Raw genomic sequence first — 23,999 nt, 5'->3', positions numbered from 1 at the left:
AAATTACAACTTGATTGGTTGCCATACACACATTCTCAACTTTCCTTTGCACAAGTCTGGAGATAAAGACCTTTTTTTTTTTTTAACACTTTCCACAGCATAAGTGAGAACCTACAGATTGGTGAGTGCCCGACTGCTGGGATCAGAGTTTATTGGCAGAACAGAGAACTTTTATCCCCGTTACTAAATGCTGCTGCCGGTCGGATGTCTGGTTGCGGCTCCATTCATTCTCTAGGTGCTGCTGGCAGAGTCGAGTGCACGGCCCGGCATGGGCATCGACTCCATTCTAATGAGGATAAAAAGCCACCCCTGCTGCTGATCGGTGCGGGCCCAGCGGTCAGACTCCCACCGATTAACAAGTTATCACCAAGCTTTTGGACTGGTGATAAAGGGTTTGTCTGGTGAAAATACATTAAGGGCAATTCCCATGAGTTATGATCTGTGATTAGTTTCCGTCAGAAGAGCGGATATTAGGACAAGGGCCCATGTTAGGGGTGTTATTTGGAGCACAAGGTGAAAAAGTTAGAAAGATTTAATAGTATTTCTTAGAAGTGGAAACTTCAGATGTCTTTGGTAATGTGGTGGAATTAGGAGTCTCCTCCAGGTTTTACAGCGCAGTGATTGGATTCATCCAAGACGGACCCTCGACACAGTAACACGTTATGGGGTCTGTTCTCTCCAGTTATTTGTACAGTTTGTACTTATTTCATTCAAGGTTTACTATTAATGTTCCCATCAATATTGGCTCTCCAGTGTAGGTCGCTGTGACCAGCCCAACATTAAAAAGGATATTTTATACTAGCAAAGTAAAAAATGACTGATGAAAGTCACTCCGCCATCCTATGTGCAGACTTCTGCAATCATGAAAAAAAACTTGATAAAAGCTTTTGGAAGTCACATGGGGACAACCTTAAATGGAATCTGTCATCCCATTTTAGGCCTATAAGCTAAGGCCTCCGGCATCAGGGGCTTATCTACAACATTCTGTAATGCTGTAAATAAGCCCCCGATGTATCCTGAAAGATAAGAAAAAAAGGTTATATTATACTCACCCAGGGGCGGTCCCGGTGCGGTCTGATGGGCGTCGCAGCCGGGGTCCAGCACCTCCCATCTTCATGTGATGACGTCCTCTTCCTTGCTTCTGTCGTGGCTCCGGCGTACTGATTTGCCCTGTTGAGGGCAAAGTACTGCAGTGAGCAGGCGCTGGGCCTATCTGGCCTTCCCTGGCACCTGCGCACTGCAGTACTTTGCTCTTCCCACAACAGGGCAAATCAGTACGCCTGCGCCGGAGCCGCGACAGGAAGCAAAGAAGAGGACATCATCACATGAAGATGGGAGGTGCTGGACCCGGACCACGACGCCCATCAGACCGCATCGGGACCGCCCCTGGGTGAGTATAATATAACCTGTTTTTCTTACCTTTCAGGTTACATCGGGGGCTTATCTACAGCATTACAGAATGTTGTAGATAAGCCCCTGATGGCAGTGGTCTTAGCTTATAGGCCTAAAATGGGGTGACAGATTCCCTTTAATCAATATAGACAAAAAACATCCTTTGGAGTTGGAAAGGGCCATAAAAGAAAAAGGTAGCCATCTTTGGTCTTTGTATATTGAGTGGTGGCAAATTTGTAACTATTGAATGGGGTCCAAAGATCATTAAAAACTAAACAAAAAAAAACTATATCCCCTGCAGCAACTACTTGTCAGTGACACACGACTGCTGCAGCCAATCCCCCACCTCCGGGATGCACAGTACCAGACCACTGACGTCAGCAATCGGCTCCAGCGGTCACATGTGCACACTGGCATATCACTGCTGCAAGCAAGGAAACAAAGGCTAAGTGATGGAGCAACAAGGATATAGCTTTCACTATTGCTTTCATCACATACACTGCATTTGGACAATTTTTTTATGCTCTTGGGAGAAGTCCTAGAAGAGGATCCTCTGTTCTATGGGGCTCAAATGGCTAGAAACTACATACAAAAAGTGTCAATCTTAGTAGCCGCCACTAGGGGCATTTTTCTGCAGTTGTCTGCTATTGAGATCAATAAATCGCTTCTATGTTGCTCCACTCGATCTCAGAAGATTTCTGGACAAATCTATATACAGGTGCTTCTCACAAAATTAGATCATCAAAAAGTTAATTTATTTCAGTTGTTCAATAGAAAAAGTGAAACTCATATAGAGTCATTACACACAGTGTGATCTATTTCAAGTGTTTATCTCTGTTAATGTTGATGATTATGGCTTACAGCCAACGAAAAACCCAAAGTTATCTCAGTAAATTAGAATACTTTCGAACACCAGCTTGAAAAATGACATTAAAATCCAAAATGTTGGCCTGCTGCAATGTATGCTCAGTGAAAAAGCACTCATTTACTTGGTTGGGATTCTTTTTGCATCAATTACTGCATCAATGCGGCGTGGCATGGAGGCGATCAGCCTGTGGCACTGCTGAGGTGTTATGGAAGCCCAGGTTGCTTTGATAGCAGCCTTCAGCTAGTCTGCATTGTTGGATCTGGTGTCTCATCTTCCTCTTGACAATACCCCATAGATTCTCTATGGCAGAGGTGTCAAACTGCATTCCTCGAGGGCTGCAAACAGGTCATGTTTTCAGGGTTTCCTTAGTATTGCACCAGGTGATGGAATCATTCTGTGCAGGTGATTAAATTATCACCTGTGCAACACAAGGAAATCCTGAAAACATGACCTTTTTGCAGCCCTTGAGGAATGCAGTTTGACACGTCTGCTCTATGGGGTTAAGGTCAGACGAGTTTGCTGGCCAATCAAGCAGCACAGTGATACTGTTGTTTGTAAACCAGGTATTGTTACTTTTGGCTGTGTGGACAGGTGCCAAGTCCTGCTGGAGAATTAAACTTCCATCTCCAAAAAGGTTGTCAGCAGAGGGAAGCATGAAGTGCTCTAAACTTTCCTGGTAGACGGCTGCGCTGACTTTGGTCTTGATAAAACACAGTGGACCTACACCAGCAGGTGACATGGCTCCCCAAACCATCACTGATTGTGAAAACTTCACACTAGACCTCAAGCAGCTTGGATTGTGGCCTCTCCAGACTCTGGGACCTTGATTTTCAAATGAAATGCAAAATTTACTTTCATCTGAAAACACCTTGGACCACTGAGCAACAGTCCAGATCTTTTTCTCCTTGGCCCAGGTAAGACGCTTCTGACTTTGTCTATCGGTCATGAGTGGCTTGACACAAGGAATGCGACACTTGTAGCCCATGTCCTGGATAACTCTGTGTGTGGCGGCTCTTGAAGTAATGACTCCAGCAGCAGTCCACTCCTTGTGAATCTCCCCCAAAGTTTTGAATGGTCTTTTCTTAATCTCGTCAAGGCTGTGGTTATCCCAGTTGATTGTGCACCTTTTTCTACCACACTTTTTCCTTCCACTCAACTTTCCATTAATATGCTTGGATACAGCACTCTATGAACAGCCAGCTTCTTTAGCAATGACCTTTTGTGGCTTACCCTCCTTGTAGAGTGTGTCAGTGACTACCTTCTGGATAGCTGTCACGTCATCAGTTTTCCTCATGATTGTGGAGCTACTCAAACTGACTAAGGGACTTTTCAAAAAATGCTTAGAAAGCCTTTGCAGGTGTTTTTGTCAATTATTCTAATACTAGATGGTGGCCCGATTCTAACACATCGGGTATTCTAGAATATGTATAGCAGTATATAGCACAGCCCACGCAGTATATAACACAGGCCACGAAGTATATAACACAGGCCACAAAGTATATAACACAGGCCACAAAGTATATAACACAGGCCACAAAGTATATAACACAGGCCACAAAGTATATAACACAGGCCACAAAGTATATAACACAGGCCACAAAGTATATAACACAGGCCACAAAGTATATAACACAGGCCACAAAGTATATAACACAGGCCACAAAGTATATAACACAGGCCACAAAGTATATAACACAGGCCACAAAGTATATAACACAGGCCACAAAGTATATAACACAGGCCACAAAGTATATAACACAGGCCACGTAGTATATTGCCCAGCCACGTAGTATATTGCCCAGCCACGTAGTATATAACACAGGCCACGTATTATACAGCACAGCCACATAGTATATAGCACAGCCCACGTAGTATATAGCACAGCCCACGTAGTATATAGCACAGCCCACGTAGTATATAGCACAGCCCACGTAGTATATAGCACAGCCCACGTAGTATATAGCACAGCCCATGTAGTATATAGCACAGCCCACGTAGTATATAGCACAGCCCACGTAGTATATAGCACAGCCCACGTAGTATATAGCACAGCCCACGTAGTATATAGCACAGCCCACGTAGTATATAGGAATGTGGGCACCATATTCCTGTTAAAAAAATAATTAAAATAAAAAAAGTTACATACTCACCTTCCGGAGGCCCCCGGTTCCAGCCCAGGCGCTTAGCGATGCTCCTCGCAACGCTCCGGTCCCAAGAATGCATTGCGGCAATAACACGTGAGACCGCTACGTCATCATCTCGCGAGACCGCTATGTCATGTCCGGTCATTGCCGCAATTCGTTCTTGGGACTGGAGAGTCGCGAGGAGCGGGAAAGGCGCCGGAAGGTGAGAATATAATGATTTTTTTTATTTTTATTATTTTTAACATTAGATCTTTTTACTATTGATGCTGCATAGGCAGCATCAATAGTAAAAAGTTGGTCACACAGGGTTAATAGCAGCGTTAACAGACTGCGTTGCATCGCGTTACGCCGCTGTGTAACGCAGTCCGTTTAACGGACTGCTAAACCGCTATGGGGGCACTGACTGGGGAGTAGGGAGTGGGCACTGACTGGAGGGGAGTAGGGAAGGGCGAATTCGCGGCCGGACTGTGTCCGTCACTGATTGGTCGCGGCCGACGCGGGATTTCCGTTACAGACAGAAACAGATGGAAGTATCCCTTAGTCAATCGGGTATTCTAGAATATATATGTAGTTTATTTATGAAGATTTTAGAATAATACACTGAATACACAGAATTCGGCAGGCCGGGCGCGACCATTTAGTGAAGCGTGGTTCAAATCCCGCGCCAATTCGCGTCCGGAGTGCACCTGTCGCTGATTGTTCACGGTCGGCAACGTAGTATATAGTACAGCCACGTAGTATATAGCACAGTCACGTAGTATATAGCAGCCCACATAGCGTATAACACAGCCCACGCAGTGTATAGCACAGCCCACGCAGTACACTGCACAGCCCACGCAGTACACTGCACAGCCCACGCAGTACACTGCACAGCCCACGCAGTACACTGCACAGCCCACGCAGTACACTGCACAGCCCACGCAGTACACTGCACAGCCCACGCAGTACACTGCACAGCCCACGCAGTACACTGCACAGCCCACGCAGTACACTGCACAGCCCACGCAGTACACTGCAAAGCCCACGCAGTACACTGCACAGCCCACGTAGTACACTGCACAGCCCACGTAGTACACTTCACAGCCCACGTAGTATACTGCACAGCCCACGTAGTATACTGCACAGCCCACGTAGTATACTGCACAGCCCACGTAGTATATTGCACAGCCCATGTAGTATATAGCACAGCCCATGTAGTATATACCACAGCCCAAGTAGTATATACCACAGTCACGTAGTATATTGCAGAGCCGACGCAGTATATTGCAGAGCCGACACAGTATATAACACAGCCCACGCAGTATATAGCACAGCTGCGTAGTATATTACACAGCCACGTATTATATTGCACAGCCGATGTAGTATATAACACAGGCCACGCAGTATATAGCAATGTGGGCACCATATCCCTGTAAAAAAAAAAAAAAAAAAAAAAAAAGAATTAAAATAAAAAAGTTACCGGTAGTACACTGCACAGCCCACGTAGTACACTGCACAGCCCACGTAGTACACTGCACAGCCCACGTAGTACACTGCACAGCCCACGTAGTACACTGCACAGCCCACGTAGTACACTGCACAGCCCACGTAGTACACTGCACAGCCCACGTAGTATACTGCACAGCCCACGTAGTATACTGCACAGCCCACGTAGTATACTGCACAGCCCACGTAGTATACTGCACAGCCCACGCAGTACACTGCACAGCCCACGCAGTACACTGCAAAGCCCACGCAGTACACTGCACAGCCCACTGCACAGCCCACGTAGTACACTGCACAGCCCACGTAGTACACTTCACAGCCCACGTAGTATACTGCACAGCCCACGTAGTATATAGCACAGCCCATGTAGTATATACCACAGCCCAAGTAGTATATACCACAGTCACGTAGTATATTGCAGAGCCGACGCAGTATATTGCAGAGCCGACGCAGTATATAACACAGCCCACGCAGTATATAGCACAGCTGCGTAGTATATTACACAGCCACGTATTATATTGCACAGCCGATGTAGTATATAACACAGGCCACGCAGTATATAGCAATGTGGGCACCATATCCCTGTAAAAAAAAAAAAAAAAAAAAAAAAAAGAATTAAAATAAAAAAGTTACCGGTAGTACACTGCACAGCCCACGTAGTACACTGCACAGCCCACGTAGTACACTGCACAGCCCACGTAGTACACTGCACAGCCCACGTAGTACACTGCACAGCCCACGTAGTATACTGCACAGCCCACGTAGTATACTGCACAGCCCACGTAGTATACTGCACAGCCCACGTAGTATACTGCACAGCCCACGTAGTATATTGCACAGCCCATGTAGTATATAGCACAGCCCATGTAGTATATACCACAGCCCAAGTAGTATATACCACAGTCACGTAGTATATTGCAGAGCCGACGCAGTATATTGCAGAGCCGACGCAGTATATAACACAGCCCACGCAGTATATAGCACAGCTGCGTAGTATATTACACAGCCACGTATTATATTGCACAGCCGATGTAGTATATAACACAGGCCACGCAGTATATAGCAATGTGGGCACCATATCCCTGTTAAAAAAAAAAAAGAATTAAAATAAAAAAGTTACCGGTATATACTCAACCTCAGCCCAGGCCTTTCCCGCTCCTCGCGCGCCGCTCCGGTCCCAAGCAGCAATAACACGTGATGATGAAGCGGTCTTGCGAGATCGCTACGTCATCTCCGGTCATTGACGCAATGCATTCTGGGAATCGGAGCGGAACGCGAGGAGAGGGAAGGGCCGGGGCTGGATCCGAGGGCCGTCGGAGGGTGAGTATATAATGATTTTTTTTTATTATTATTAATTTTAACATTATATGTTTTTACTATTGATGCTGCATCAATAGTAAAAAGTTGGTCACATACAGAGTTAATGGCAGTGTTAACGGAGTGCGTTACACTGCGTTATGCTGCGGTGTAAGGCAGTCCGGTTAACGCTATGTGGGCGCTGTCTGGGGGGGAGGGGGAGGGTAGGCACTGACTGCAGGGGAGGAGGGAGGGGCCAATTCGCAGCCAGACTGTGCCCGTTACTGATTGGTCGCAGCTGCGACCAATCAGCGACGAGGGATTTTCGTGACAGACAGACAGACGGAAGTGACCCTTATACAATTATATAGTAGATAGATACTAAGATAATGACTTTTGGGTTTTCATTGGCTGTAAGCCATAATCATCAAGATTAACAGAAATAAAAACTTGAAATAGATCACACTGTGTGCAATGACTATACAGTCATGGCCAAAAGTATTGACACCCCTGCAATTCTGTCAGATAATACTCAGTTTCTTCCTGAAAATGTTTGCAAACACAAATTCTTTGGTATCATTATCTTCATTTAATTTGTCTTAAATGAAAAAACACAAAAGAGAATGAAGCAAAAAGCAAATGTAGAAGGACGTAGATCTGGGGATTTATTATGATGGAATATAGGCTGAACTGGATGGACAAATGTCTTTTTTCGGCCTTACTAACTATGTTACTATGTTACTATGTAAAACATTGATCATTTCACACAAAACTCCAAAAATAGGCCAGACAAAAGTATTGGCATCGTCAGCCTAATACTTGGTTGCACAACCTTTAGCCAAAATAACTGCGACCAACCACTTCCGGTAACCATCAATGAGTTTCTTACAATGCTCTGCTGGAATTTTAGACCATTCTTCTTTGGCAAACTGCTCCAGGTCCCTGATATTTGAAGGGTGCCTTCTCCAAACTGCCATTTTTAGATCTCTCCACAGGTGTTCTATGGGATTCAGGTCTGGATTCATTGCTGGCCACCTTAGAAGTCTCCAGTGCTTTCTCTCAAACCATTTTCTAGTGCTTTTTGAAGTGTGTTTTGGGTCATTGTCCTGCTGGAAGACCCATGACCTCTGAGGGAGACCCAGCTTTCTCACACTGGGCCCTACATTATGCTGCAAAATTTGTTGGTAGTCTTCAGACTTCATAATGCCATGCACACGGTCAAGCAGTCCAGTGCCAGAGGCAGCAAAGCAACCCCAAAACATCAGGGAACCTCCGCCATGTTTGACTGTAGGGACCGTGTTCTTTTCTTTGAATGCCTCTTTTTTTTCTCCTGTATACTCTATGTTGATGCCTTTGCCCACAAAGCTCTACTTTTGTCTCATCTGACCAGAGAACATTCTTCCAAAACATTTTAGGCTTTTTCAGGTAAGTTTTGGCAAACTCCAGCCTGGCTTTTTTATGTCTCGGGGTAAGAAGTGGGGTCTTCCTGGGTCTCCTACCATACAGTCCCTTTTCATTCAGACGCCAATGGATAGTACGGGTTGACACTGTTGTACCCTCGGACGGCAGGGCAGCTTGAACTTGTTTGGATGTTAGTCGAGGTTCTTTATCCAACATCCGCACAATCTTGCGTTGAAATCTCTTGTCAATTTTTCTTTTCCGTCCACATCTAGGGAAGTTAGCCACAGTGCCATGGGCTTTACACTTCTTGATGACACTGCGCACGGTAGACACAGGAACATTCAGGTCTTTGGAGATGGACTTGTAGCCTTGAGATTGCTCATGCTTCCTCACAATTTGGTTTCTCAAGTCCTCAGACAGTTCTTTGGTCTTCTTTATTTTCTCCATGCTCAATGTGGTACAAACAAAGACACAGGACAGAGGTTGAGTCAACTTTAATCCATGTCAACTGGCTGCAAGTGTGATTTAGTTATTGCCAACACCTGTTAGGTGCCACAGGTAAGTTACAGGTGCTGTTAATTACACAAATTAGAGAAGCATCACATGATTTTTCGAACAGTGCCAATACTTTTGTCCACCCCCTTTTTTATGTTTGGTGTGGAATTATATCTTATTTGGCTTTAGGAAAATTCTTTTTGTGTGTTTTCATTTAAGACAAATTAAATGAAGATAATACCAAAGAATTTGTGATTGCAATCATTTTCAGGAAGAAACTGAGTATTATCTGACAGAATTGCAGGGGTGTCAATACTTTTGGCCATGACTGTATAATACATGAGTTTCACTTTTTGTATTGAAGAACTGAAATAAATTAACTTTTTGATGATATTACAATTTTGTGAGAAGCACGTGTACCTGTAACTAGAATGGAAAGAATGGCTTTATTCGATCATAATAGCAAAAAGGTCTACCATGCATGATTAAAAAATAATAACTAGATATAGAAAGATGTTACAAAAATGTTTATAACTGTCCTATATAATGTGCAATCAGAACTGCTGCACACATTGGCAGGCAAAGAGATATGCTCTATGAATAGACTACAGACACCTATAAACTAGTGTGCACTCTAAAAGGGGATAAATTATATATTAAGGTGATAAATGATATAAACTGAGCTAGAGGTTGTTAAAGGGTATCTCTGTTAGAGGGTCTTTGCTATGTAATCTGAGAGCAATATGATGTAGGGGCACAGACCCTGATTTCAGCGATGTGTCACTTACTGGGCTGCTTGCTGCAGTTGTGCACTGTTTTCTCTGCTGCAGATCTTGCAGTTCTCTGTATGCTGAGCTCTGTATAACCCAGCGCATACTACTGAATGGCAGCTTTCTGTGTACACTGTGCATAGGCAGAAAGCGGACAATCAATGGCGTGGTCGGGGCTATAGAGGGCTCAGCATTCAGAGAACTGACAGATCTGCAGCAGATAAAACAGTAATTGTAACAAAAGTGCAGCAAACAGCCCAGTAAGCGATACATTGTTGGAATAAGGGGCTCAGTCTGTACAATATGCAGCGCTCAGATTAGATGGCAATACCTTAATGACAGATTCCCTTTAAGCACCAGGAGGAGTTTCTTTTTTCTTTAAACCAATTTTCCTTTTCGTTCCTTAAAAAAAACAAAGCACATCTCAGAAAACACGAAACTCATTGAGGTCATCGATGATGGAGGTGAAAATCCTGGCAATTGCCTGACGCTGTCTAGTCACTTTGGTGCCATACAGTCCATTAAACTGCGGTTATGCTTGGAAAAGATAATACCAAGTTAAATAAAAAGAAAACAAAATCCTGTGTATTGCACCGTTCATAAGACGTGGTTGTGTCCGGTTCATTTCATAGCATGCAAACCCGGATTTTATAGAAAGAATTGTGCAATCTTAGTTTCATTAACACATTCATAACTACAAGGGCTTACAAGTTTTTTTAGAACTATACTTCGCTATTTTTTGCATTAGGGTTTGTAAGGAACCCAACCCTTCATTCTGTTATACAATTTACAGATTACATTCTAGGAAATGCAAAGATTGAATTTGTCCTCACTTTAGAGGATTAGAAATCTAATTAGTGACATTGATGAACAGTTATACATATTTATGGATATGGTGGAAATGCTGGTGTAGGACACACAGGAGGGGACATTAAGGGCTGTTGTAGACACGGGTTGACTGAGGTAGGATTGCTTTGCTGGTGATCGGAGAGCCAAGTCCAAAAATAACAGCAAGAAGAGACCTAGCAACCATAAGATGTTTATATCTCTATCCAACACTGCCCTCCTCAAGGGACAAATGATCAGAATGTTCTGCGAAGAACCAGGCGGGAGGCAGCGAAAATTCCAAAACTTTCACCCATCTTCAGCGCCTGCACCCGCAGATACAGTTTATTGGATTTACCTACACTTTATCCTGCAGCGCAACCAGTATAAACCCAACAAAAATATATTGTTTTCTAACAAAAAAAAAACATGTATACATTCTTGTATTAATAGCCATCACTAATCTCTATAGAACAGGTGTTATATCCACCGTATACTAGAGGTGAAAAGTTGGTTATGCTTATGAATCTGAGGAAATCATAAAGTAGGGACAGAGACCCCGACTCTAGTGGTGCGTCCTCTACTGGGCTCTTGTTGCACTTTTGATAAAATCAGAGATTTAGGCTAAGTTCACATTTGCGTTGTGCGGTGCTGCGTCGGCGACGCAACGCACAACGCATGCAAAAACGCATGCAAAACGCAGCTTTTTGTGACGCATGCGTTCATTTTTGCATGATTTTTGGCGCAGAAAAAAATGCATCATGTAGCGTCCTCTGCGCCCTGACAGTTGCTCCAAAATGACGCATGCGTCACAAAACGCAAGACAACGCATGTCCATGCGCCCTCCATGTTAAATATAGGGGCGCATGACGCATGCGTCGCCGCAGCTGTGCCCGACGCTGCCCCGCACAACGCCAATGTGAACGTAGCCTTACCTGCTGCAGCTCTGCTAGTCCTCTCAGTGATGAGCTCAGCCTAACCTTGCCCCCCACCATTGATTGACAGCTGTCTGCTTGTACTGTAAGAGGCAGAAAACTGCCAATCAGATATGGCAGGACAAGGATAGCCGCAGTTCATAATTACCAAGGACATCTTAGCGGGAGCTCATCACCAAAAGGACTAGCAGAGCTGCAGCAGAAAAAAACCCCCAGGGTTTTATGAAAACTACAGCAATAACATCAATAGGTGACCCAGCATTAGAATCAGGATCTCTGCCCCTACTTTAGGTGGATCTGAGATGGGGCAGGAAAAACCTGGTGACAGATTCTCTTTATATAATATAGAAAATAATTTAGATTGTGAGCCCCATTGGGGACAGCGATGATAATGTGTGCAAACTGTAAAGCGCTGCGGAATATGTTAGCGCTATATAACAATAAAGATTATTAATATTCACAAACCAAGATAATGAAAATCTTGTATGAATCAAAACTCGACGGTAATGTTAGGTGTCATTTCCAACAGCGCTACAAAAACTAGCCAGGTAATCAATATAGTAACACTGTAAAGCACTATTCCCATCATATTGCTAGCATACGTCATAGCATTCTGACAGGTGGGAGTCCAACCGCAGGGACCCAAACATATCCTGAAAACAATGGCACGGAGGTCCCTTCACCAGGTCTCCTGCACAATAATGGTGGGCGCCGGGAGCTGCGCCATGGCTCTGTTCAAGTGAAAATGAGAAATTCCATCGCTATTCCCAGGAGACTGAAGACACAGATCACTGATGCAATAAAAAGAAATTAGCCGCTACTGTAGTACGGCTCATCTGAACACGGCCTCCTGGGGCTGCTCCGACATCAGCCGGGCTGGGAAGGCCTCGTATGACTACTAAGTGATCCACACCAATCACACAAGACACAGGTCTGGCCACTCCTTATGGCTAGTATGGCCAACCAGGAAAATTTTGAATCTGTAAATGGTAGATGGATATTAAGAAGATCAAAGCTAAAAGTTACTTAAAAGGGCTATCCAGGACTTTGTTTTCTTTTATGACTATGGGGCCAAGAACTTAGCAGGTACTGTAGTTGCCATCTACCTACCTGTCATACGACGACTGTTCCAGTTCATAGTGGTCATGGACGGTTCCTGCTGGTGATTCCCATACTTCCTTTGACCGCTCATCAAAAGAGCAGCTCTATCACTTCTTCTCTGCTGACGTCATGCTGATTGACAGCTAGCTCCTTCACATTTAGCGACGCTGCAGCGATACCGACAACGATCCGGATCGCTGCAGCGTCGCTGTTTGGTCGCTGGAGAGCTGTCACACAGACCGCTCTCCAGCGACCAACGATGCCGGTAACCAGGGTAAACATCGGGTAACTAAGCGCAGGGCCGCGCTTAGTAACCCGATGTTTACCCTGGTTACCATGCTAAAAGTAAAAAAAAACAAACACTAGATACTTACCTAACGCTGTCTGTCCTCCAGCGCTGCGCTCTGCTTCTCTGCTCTCCTCTTGTACTGTCTGGGAGCCGGAAAGCAGAGCGGTGACGTCACCGCTCTGCTTTCCGGCTCACAGCCAGTACAGGAGGAGTGCAGAGCGCAGCGCTGGAGGACAGACAGCGGTAGGTAAGTATGTAGTGTTTGTTTTTTTTTACTTTTAGCATGGTAACCCGATGTTTACCCTGGTTACCAGTGAAGACATCGCTGGATCGGTGTCACACACGCCGATCCAGCGATGTCAGCAGGAGTCCAGCGACGAAATAAAGTTCTGGACTTTATTCAGCGACCAACGATCTCCCAGCAGGGGCCTGATCGTTGGTCGCTGTCACACATAACGATTTCATTAACGATATCGTTGCTACGTCACAAATAGCAACGATATCGTTAACAATATCGTTATGTGTGAAGGTACCTTAAAGGTAGCGGTCAATCAGCATGCTGTTGGTAGTGATCCCCCGTCAACACAGCAGAGCAGAAGAAAATAATCTGATGTCGACATGACTTCATAGGAAGTGGGAGAATCGCCGGTAGGAGCTGTCCATGACCACTGTGAACCGGAACAGATCGGCACAGAGCAGAACATGCAGGTAGTTAGGTATATCATATCCTGTTGCAGGGGAAATTCAGCTTCTTGGTTCCATAGCAGATCTGACCGGACCTCGTAAAACCCAGCAGAGTCCAGAGTGCTTCTGACTGTATATACAAGCACTAGAGCAGTGCTTTGTATACAAAGATCGAAAAGGTAATTATGGTAATAAACATGGCTTGTCTACCCTGTGGGGAGTCTGGCTGTGTCTGACAGTCGGCTCACCAACTGCTTATAATGCACCAAGATTTTAGCATCTCAGTACGGAGTAAAGAGTGGACTGCCTGGATGTTTATATAGTTTTTGGGCAGTCCAGAAGTAGTTAAAAAAGTATATACATCACCCATACCAAACAACATCTCATCAATTGAAGCTCATTTGATGACAAGATTACGTCCGGGATTAAGAATGGTCTTAACAAATGTCACTATCACCTGATAAAACAATGGATGTTCTGTCACGGATTCATATGAGGAGAACAATAGCAATGAACTACGGAGATGTGAACAGAACCTACGTTTAATGCTGCAGCAGGGAAAAGTGATGAATGGCTGGACATGTCGCACCTATATTAACAATAGTACTGTCCCTTTATTAAAGTGGACCTGTCACTAGGTCAACAGTGGGCTGATTCTGCTCTTATTTTATTCCCACCACTCCTCTCAGTAATAAAGGAGGCTCACATGAGTCAGGCGGAGGGGTTAAGGCCCATAACTAGGGTATCATATGGCAGGAATGGGATAAGAGTAAAAACTGCCCAATTTGACCAGGTGACAGGTCCGTTTCATAATTTCTGAGCAATGTGAATGGTTACTAAGCCTGTGGGAAGCATAACAGACAAGGAACCTCTTCATCAATCACAAACAAAAACTACAAATAAAAAGAAGTGAACAGTGTCTCTTACCTGTCCGCAGCCCGGGGCGCTGCACACAAAAGGACGATCGTCTCCCATTACTTTTTCTACAGAGGGAAAAAAAAAAAAAAAGAAATAGTTAACTACAGTGTGTAAAATAAAGTATCACTTTCCATAAAGAGCGCTGCCAGTACAGATCCAGCTGTAATTTAGAATAGTATGGAAAACTATAAAACGGCATGTTCACGCTCTTTTTTTATTACATTTTATACGTTGGTTGAGTCCAGTGATTGATTTATTACTGTAGTCATGTGCTGAAGTTACAATGTCAATGGCAGGACGATTGTAACATGAAAAACCCTTTAATTATAGGTAAAAAAAATAATCAACTTTCATTTCATAATGAAGCTTTGCAGTAAGTGAATATTACTTTCTGCTGATACATCTGCAGCGCATACAACGATCATATTAAGGCCCAATTACACAGGCTGACTATTGGGGAACAGGCATCTGGAGGGAAACCAAATGGTGTTTGATGTTCTGCTGAAAACATGCTATTCTGCCAGCAAAGAATGATCATATTAACCATCGATCATGGCACATAAAATTCTGGTCAACTTGACGAAACTGGCCAGCAGACGGCTGACAATCGGCTTGCGTGGAGCAGATCAGTGGATCGCAGATATAAACTCAGCAATTGAGAGTTGAAGAACAAGTAGTTATACAAACACAACGTCACAGTTATAACCCATTTAGACAAGCCCATAATTAGGAAACAAATGTTTGTTATTAGACAGCTCGCTCCCAACTTTCAGCTTATCTCATTTGACAAGCAAACAAAACGCTCGTTTATCAGGTGCGATCACTTTAAAGAAGGCTTAAAATAAATCATGGTTCTCCGCACCACATCATCCTGCACGCACAGAACTGTCCACTAGACAGTCTACCACCAGTCGACTTGTATATAGCAGATCGGTGGCTGATCAACGGCGCGGATTGTGCCACGTAGACAAAGTATTGTCCGCCCAAACAGAGTACACTAAAACACAGCAGGATAGGACAACACTTGCTGCAGGAAACAAAGAATGGCCGCAGAGTGTACTCGCCTTATTCAAGCTTTTGCTATCTGGCGTCTCATTTCATAAAGGGGCATGTGGGATCAGACTTGTCCTCGGCTAAGGTCCAAGTGCCGCAGTGATGAGCGCTGTACAGCCACTCAGGAGATCTGCCCAGTCAACCTTGTTTGGGGTCAAACAGGTGGAAAAGTTGGAAGTCGCTCACCAATCATTTCACCACCCTCACTGTTGCCACTAAATGCAATCCTATCAGCTCCTAACTCATTCCTCCTGCCTTCCATCTACCAGTAGTTGTCATCTCCAAGGAACAATCTTTGACAGCAAGATATCACATTAACTTAAAGTGAACCTGTCACCAGGTTTGGCCAATAAGAGATACGGCCATCACCTTTCAGGGCTGATATATATCATTCTATAATGCTGTATATCTGCCCCCAACCCGACCTGAAAGAGAAGAAAAATAACTTTTTATACTCACCTGTGGGGCGGTCTGGTGGGTGTCGCAGGTCTTGGTCCAGCACCTCCCATCTTCTTACGATGCCCGTCCTCCTGCTTGCTTCGTGTGGATAACGCGTGCCTTCGTCATTCACGCAGTCTCCACGGCACAGTGCTCCTGCGCAGGCGCATGTAACTGCCCAGTCGAGGGAAAAAGCGCAGTGCCGAGGAAACACGTCATCCACACGAAGTAAGCAGGAGGGCGGCATCGCAAGAAAAAGGGAGGCGCCAGACCAAGAAGAGCAACGCCCATTGGATCAGACCGTCCCCACAGGTGAGCATAATAGAAGTTATTTTTTCTTCTCTGGCAGGTCGGGCTCTGAAAAGTGATGGCCGCATCTCTTATCGGCAAAACCAGGTGACAGGTTCACTTTAAAAGGGTTTTCCGATGTCAGGAGAAAAGTCTGCAGGCTCTCTATGTGACTGCAGAACCAGGACAGTGTGCAATGCCTACATAGTCAAGATCCTCCTGCATTCCCAGTGTCATGTGACTGCCCAGCCATGCCAGGAATAGAGAGGAATGATGACAGTGTGCAAATGTGTATACTGTCACAATTCAGCTGTCTGCAGACTTTTCTTCTGAGACTGGACAACCCTTTTAAATCGAACATCTGACCATACAGAAATCCGGATAATCTGCAGATAGTTTCTGACACAGAGCTCTTAGGTCTCACATACCCCAAGTAGCCACGCAGAAGACTCCACTTTTGAACAACAGAAGAGGTTATTTCCAAATTAACAATTTAACCGCTGAGATACCCATGATATCGAGAAGAGGTGATGTAGAACCCCATCCTAGACCTTCGGAAAAAGCAAAGTAGAGCTTTCTGCCATTCAGAATGGAAAAAAGATAACTACGCTGTAAGTAATCATGTAGACGCTTTAATGTTATCTTCATTTCTCTTAGGCCATGTTCACACCTTGCGTCGGGTCCCTGCGGGTTCTCCCGCAGCGGATTTGATAAATCTGCAGGGCAAAACAACTGCGGTTCTCCCTGCAGATTTATCGCGGTTTGTTCCGCGTTTTCCGCTGCGGGTTTCCGCCTATACTATTGATGCTGCATATGCAGCAATATGCAGCATCAATAGTAATGTTAAAAATAATAAAAATTGGTTATACTCACCCTCTGATGTCCGGATCTCCTGGGCGCTGCACCCGGCGGTCCGGTTCCTAAGATGCTGTGGGAGAAGGACCCTTCGTGACGTCACGGTCATGTGACCGCGACGTCACCGCAGGTCCTGGTCGCACAGCAACTCTGACCGGACGGCCGCGTGCAGCGCCCAGGAGCTCCGGACATCAGAGGGTGAGTATAACCAGATTTTTTATTTTTTAACCCCAAATATGGTTCCCAGGGCCTGGAGGAGAGTCTCCTCTCCTCCACCCCGGGTACCACCCGCACATTATCCGCTTACTTCCCGCAACGTGGGCACAGCCCCATGCGGGAAGTAAGCGGTTCAATGTATTCCTATGGGTGCAGAATCGCAGCGATTCTGCACAAAGAAGTGACATGCTGCGGGTTGTAAACCGCTGCGTTCCCGCACGGTTTTTCCCGCAGCATGTGCACAGCGGTTTGCGGTTTCCATAGGGTTTACATGTTACTGTAAACGCTATGGAAACTGCTGCGAACCCGCAGCATCAAAATCGCGGCGGTTCCGCGGTAAAAACCGCTAAGTGTGAATATAGCCTAAGATGTTACATCATGTGTTCTTCTATACTCGCATCAAAGGCAAAGAATAAATAACGAGTAATCAGTGTACGACTTCAGATAAAAACAAACATCCAATTAGGCCTTTCGAACATCTACATACTGTGTACCACCGATTTCATATGGAGTTTTATTTCTCTCAGATTCCAAACGAAAAGAAATGGAAAGCAGTGAGTACATAACCATTCTCCTCCAAGTATTACTGGTTCCGGGGCGAAACAGTTGCAGGAGCGGAGAATAGCTCACTATGTATGGCACCTGATAAAGCATTTGTTTGATGGCACTCAAGTCCCTACAGAATTAAAGAGGCCATCCCATGAACAAAATACATTTTAATTAATAGATCTTAGAACAATAAGCTCCACAACTGGATGTGTTAAAAGTAAAAAGTTCAGGTCAGGAAGGGAGCCATAAGTCGCTTATGATAAGTAAGTATACATACAAAGCAGCAGGGGCTCTCAGCTGCTGCTTTCTGAGATAACATTTCCCTGCCTGAGGTAACACATATACGGAGACTGCTGTTTATACATCACATACGATGCACCAAAACTGCTATATGTACATCATAGGGTCTGCGGTATACACATCACGTAGGACACAGAATGCAATGTATACAGTACATAGGATGCAATGCGACCGCTATATGTACATCATAAAGGATACACAGACTGCTGTATATACATCACATAGGATACATTGAGACTGCTGTGTATATATTACATAAAAGGAAAAAAAGGTTTGGTACAGCGTTAGCCAGTTGAAAAAAAGTTTGCTCAGTTGGAAAAACAAAATAGTCTTGTAATTATACCTTTTAATGGCTAACAAAAATGAAATAAATTATGTTGCAAAGCAGGCTTTTGAGACTGCTTAGGTCTCTTCATAAGGCATGGTACAAGTGAGAGAATTATGTCCCCTCTCCGGAGATGTCATTATGGATTTTACAATTTTTCTCTACAACACAGGTTTTTTTATTTTAATGTCCAAATAAGCCGCAAAATGATGCAAACTTGACAAAACAGTTACCGTAATAAAAAAATGATTTTGACTGACTATATCTTTCCCATTTGTCTATGGATACAATGCAAAATACTTCCCACAACATAGAAATTGCATCACGAAGAAGGAAACTTTGTTCAACTATTAAAATCAGAAAATCATGTTGATATGCAAATTATCAAAAAATGGAAACAAAATGTTTAAAACATCTGAATCTATTTAGCATCAAGTATGAGCACCACATGCAGAAGTCCCTGCATGGACAAGGATATGTCAGTAATGTAAGTAGTGGACAACTTCTTTAAGGCCACACTGTTTGCTCACAGTAACACGAACAACATGCGACCTTGTGTTACTGTATTGAAAAATAGCTCCTGAGACACTTTGGAGAGAAGATCGTACCACTGGTTCCACCATCAAACCAAAGAAAGGCTGAGCTGCCCGTGCACCTAGAATGAAGACTAAAGGGGTCTGACTCCCATACATTATGCCACCCCACATCATAATCCCAGGAGTAGGACCGGTGTGACATTCTCTCGTGAAGGCCTCTTTATGTCATTGTCCACATGGCCTGCAACCAGAGGCTAGAATGGAGGTTGATCCTTCTAAGCAAGTAGTCCCGCTTTTGCCTTGTACACAATGGCAGCCAAAGACTGGTCTGGAGAGACCACATTAGACATTAAGAATGCCGTGAGGACAAATTTACAAGGGATCCTACGCCAGGGATTATGGTGTGAAGTGGCATAATGTACAATAGCCGGAACCCTCTAATGTCACACTGATCCTACTCCACGGATTATGGCGTGGAGTGGCATAACGTACAATAGCCGAACCCCTCTAATGTCACACTGATCCTAGTCCTTGGATTATGGCGTGGAGTGGCATAATGTACAATAGCCGGACCCCTCTACTCTTCTTTCCAGGTGATCTAGCAGTTTGGAGTTACATTTACTTTGACGTGGAACCAGTGGTACAGTCATTTCTCCGTGTACCAGGACCCGTTTTTCAACACACCACCAGGCTGCATGTTGCTCATGCTGTTAGCAGCTTGCGTGGGCCTAAATGTGCTACCATGGCCTACAGCATCTGTGGACTTATAGCCCATCACCCACATCTGGGACATCATCGGTTGGCAATTCCAAAGGAAGCTGTCAGCAATGGATCTTGATGAATTTTAAAAGTGCAGAATATTACTCACACAACCATTAATAACCTAACTGATAGCAGGCAAAGGTGTGTAAGTGGAGGGGGGGATTACTTGATACAAGATAAAATCAGGAGGTTTTGAAAATGTTATTTCAATTCTCTTGATCATTTTCATGTCATATACATCCAGATTTATTCACTGTATAAATGAAGAACCGATTAGAAGAGGCGCGTTAGGGAATTAGCAAGCTTGTTTAATTATTATTTAGAGTCTGCAGAATGTTGTTTTTTTTGTTTGATGTATAAGCAATTTCAAGGTTTGAACAACCCCTTTAGTTAAAAGCAACTCCAGAGCTTCCTACAAGTAACTTGTAACCATCCTAGACTAAACAGCATTTTAGGTGGTAACCCACTAGGCCACCAGGGCTTTCATCAGTAATATTATCACAAACTCCTAAACCACCGAATCCAAAAACAAATGATGCAGTACAAGTGAGCGTAGTGGTAGCCTAGGCATCGGGCCATGTTTGTCATGGACAACAACAAAATTAGTGAGGTCCCTTTGTAAATCTTGCCATGCTATAATGCCTGGATATTAGCTGTAGCATGTACTCATCCAATCTCATCAGCAGAACGGCAGGAAAGACACACATGCACAGCAGCCAACATGAGTTCTGCACATTTTCAGAACGGAATGTAGTAATCATCTTGTCTTACAAGCCTCTGTCCCCCAGCATTTCCTGGGAAAGGCTGGTGGCCGCAGTAAGGATTCGGAGCCCATAAGACGTGCATGTGTATCTTTTTATTATTATTATTTAGAAATGAAGCGTGAAGGGAAAAAGCAATTCCACTCTGCAGCAGCTCGGAGCCTGGGACATGGTCCAAGTCGGCAGCAATCCACTCAGTGGATCTGCTGGGAAGCCGAGATACACTATGAAAAGCCGTCGTGTCAGCAACGGGCCTCAGGCAGAAGGTTTTACTCTGTATAACTGGAAGCTTTTTAGCCGGGGTGCACTGCAATCAGACTGGAAATCAGAAGTAATGTTATGCTTGGAAAGTAGTTTAATACGACATCTGCTCATTTCCACACTGGCCTCCCAGTGGGCCTGGGAAAACTGGCAACGTGTAGCTCTGTATCCCCCCAAAAGGTGCTGTTCTTGGAGGTGAGGATGGACACCTTCCTGAGTTACAAATGCAATGAAAAAATACTAGTAGCTAAGCTAATTTAACTCTGAAAATTGAGGTACAACTCTGGGCTTAAGGGCTTTTGTCCTCAATTTTGGCATCGCTGAAGGATTTCGTTTTGCCTTTCAGTAGAGCCGTATACCACAATACTCAAACTATGCTTACGTCTGACCATCGCTGGTCGACCAAGCCAGGTAGAAGTATGTCTATCTGGGCTATGGCTCAGCTAAGTACTACGTTCTGTAATCTGTTTTGTGCTTTTCAAGAACACGCACTTGGAGGATGACGAAAATTGCAATGTGTGCGGCACCTTGGGAAGGCTGTAGGCCTCAACTGAATACAATAACCTGAGCTGTTGAGGGACGGCTCAAGAAACCTCTTTTAATCAATTTATTTGTAGAGTGCTGAAAATATTACCCAAGACAGTCCAAATCAAATAACCACCTAAACACGTACCACCCTACACAGGTTCAGACATCATTGCACCCCAAGAAATTCTTATTATGAAGTACCGCGGTCAGCTCAGTTTGTGTAATAGGTGGCTCCTTCAATCAGTAATGCCCCCAGGCATCAGATGTAAGAGTTGCTGATACTTGTGATTCTACATTCAGGCAAGAAAGGTCAGACCCACATGAAGGTTCCCCATCTGCTGATTCCAGGAATCCAATGCAGTAGAAAATAAGAACTATTCTCCGATTGTGAAGACGTTTGAAATAGTCGCCAAGAGGACAAAGGCCGACAACGATAACATTTTGGAATCTAGACAAAATGTCATTTTTAAACACTTTTTAGAGTCTGGATAAATAGGAATGTGTAAGAAGGAGCCTGCAAGCTCTACAGATGTGATGTCCTGTTGATATGTAGGAAAATGACTACTGAGGTTATTATTTATTTATACATCACCATTAATTCCTTGGTGCTGTACGTGTGAAAACTGAGGTTATAAGTATCTAGAATATATTTTATGAATTAAAAAAAAATAAAATTTAGATTTCTGAGATAAAAAAAAAATTCTCTTTGATTTGCTGAATGATAATGTGAACAGACTCAGGGGTGTTATTCTGAGTTTATTTTATATTTTTCACATGATATTTAGGCCACAATTATCAAGTTTAGTGTTTTGCATGCCAGTCTTGACATAAGGTACTCTGGAGTAAGATGTGCCAAATTCATTCAGAGACATGCACCTCTTGATGAATTTGACACATCTTCCAGTAGCCAAGTGCCAGTATGAAAAGTTTACTCCATTCAGGGCTGGAGTACATTTCAGTGGTCATTCATGTGGTGTAAATTATGATGAATTTGTAGGTTGTGTTTGGACACCACCCTCCCTGCCAAACTCCACCTGCTTTTCAAAGAGTAGCAACAAAAAATGTTACAACATTTCAATGAGTTTTAAGCCAGAATTCTGGCAAGAGACATGACTTTTGGGTCTGAATGATGAGCTGTGAAATCTAATAAATTGTGACTACCATATCCAGAGCGGTCCTTGTGCTGCTCGAGTTTCTCATTAAATCTAAATGCCAGGAGAAAAGTTCATCTCCGTAAAGGGAACCTGTCACCCTAACCCCCCCCCCCAAGGCGGTTTTAACTGAAAGAGCCACCTTGTGCAGCACTAATGCTGCATTCTGTCAAGGTGGCTCTTTTAGTTCGGGTTCCTGCAAACGCTGCAATAATCGCTTTTATGATTTGTCCCTGATACCTTGAAATAGACCTGGGGGCAGGGCTTTCCCCCGGCTAGCCGTCACTCAAGGCCTCTGCGCATCGGGCGCCGCCTCCTCTTCCTTCATTAGCGTCTCCGGCGCCGCCAGCGCTGGAGCTCTACACCGTGTGGGTTCCATGTCCTCAAGCGACTTAGTACGCTAAACAGCCCCAAACCTGCATATTGCCCACTACTTTGGTGACAACCCACTTCATCAGGGAGACCAATTTACAGATTATACATATTGACCCAGCCATCCAGATAAACTGAACTCTTCTGAGGAAGGTCCACTTAGGACCGAAAACGTTCAACAACTATTGGTTCTGTGTCTGGACGCAAAATAAATTGAAAATTCTTTTCTTCACAAATGATTGAGTGCCAAGATATTTTTGACATTTGCTATTAGGGTTGGATACCCTACTTGGGCACCAACTTCTACGTCGCTGCAGTGTGCCGTATTTGTGCTAATCATCTGATCTAATGTCATTTTAAAAAAACACCGCTTGAAACCATTAAACACAGCGCAACGATCCTCTGTGCCCTGATATATATTGACAAAGACTGAGTAAGGTTGAAATATAAAATTTACACCTGTACACCTATTGGATTTACCAAATAAATTATCACTTGTACCAATATACCCTACTGGATAATATTTTGTGCCGACTCTAACCTCTGATATTACACGACACTGGTCATTTCTTCTAAGCACAATTCATCTATTGGAAGTAGTACAGTACTAGCTTATCTGCCAATAAGAGTATGTTAACGCAAAGTTTTTTTTAGGTGCTAACAATAAGCAAAAGAATAAATTAACTTCTATGTAAAAACAACTTACTGTTCATATGTTCAGCAGCTTGAGCGTCTCTTAACGGATTCAGATTTGTAACCCCCTTCCGACACATGACGTACAGTTATATCATATGCCGGCTCGCTGACTTTGATGCGGGCTCAGGATCTGAGCCTGCATGTTTACCGACAGATGATGACTGCGATGCTCCACCTGCGGCTGCTAACCCGCTAAATACCAGGGTCAATCTGTGACAGTGGTATTTACAGCATGTCGGCTGTAAAAAATATATAAAAATTAAAAGCCACCCCTCACCACCACCTCCTTCCCTCTATAAAAACTG

General features: G+C 44.1%; 1 protein-coding gene across 2 annotated transcripts in view; it reads right to left on the bottom strand.

Annotated features, from left to right (window-relative positions):
* The window catches only part of LOC138670945 (cyclic AMP-dependent transcription factor ATF-7-like), a 105,145-nt gene that overhangs the window by 38,551 nt on the left and 42,595 nt on the right, over window positions 1-23,999 (bottom strand). For both annotated transcript variants that reach the window (XM_069758742.1, XM_069758743.1), the window contains exon 2: window positions 14,613-14,668. In XM_069758742.1, the coding sequence (XP_069614843.1) occupies window positions 14,613-14,660 (48 nt within the window). In that variant the 5' untranslated portion in view covers window positions 14,661-14,668. The remainder of the gene's footprint in view (window positions 1-14,612; window positions 14,669-23,999) is intronic.

This window comes from Ranitomeya imitator, chromosome 3 (assembly GCF_032444005.1).
Source record: "Ranitomeya imitator isolate aRanImi1 chromosome 3, aRanImi1.pri, whole genome shotgun sequence".
In the NCBI taxonomy this organism is placed as follows: domain Eukaryota; kingdom Metazoa; phylum Chordata; class Amphibia; order Anura; family Dendrobatidae; genus Ranitomeya; species Ranitomeya imitator.
Note: the sequence above shows the minus strand (reverse complement) of the source record. Positions and strands in the feature narration are given on the sequence as shown.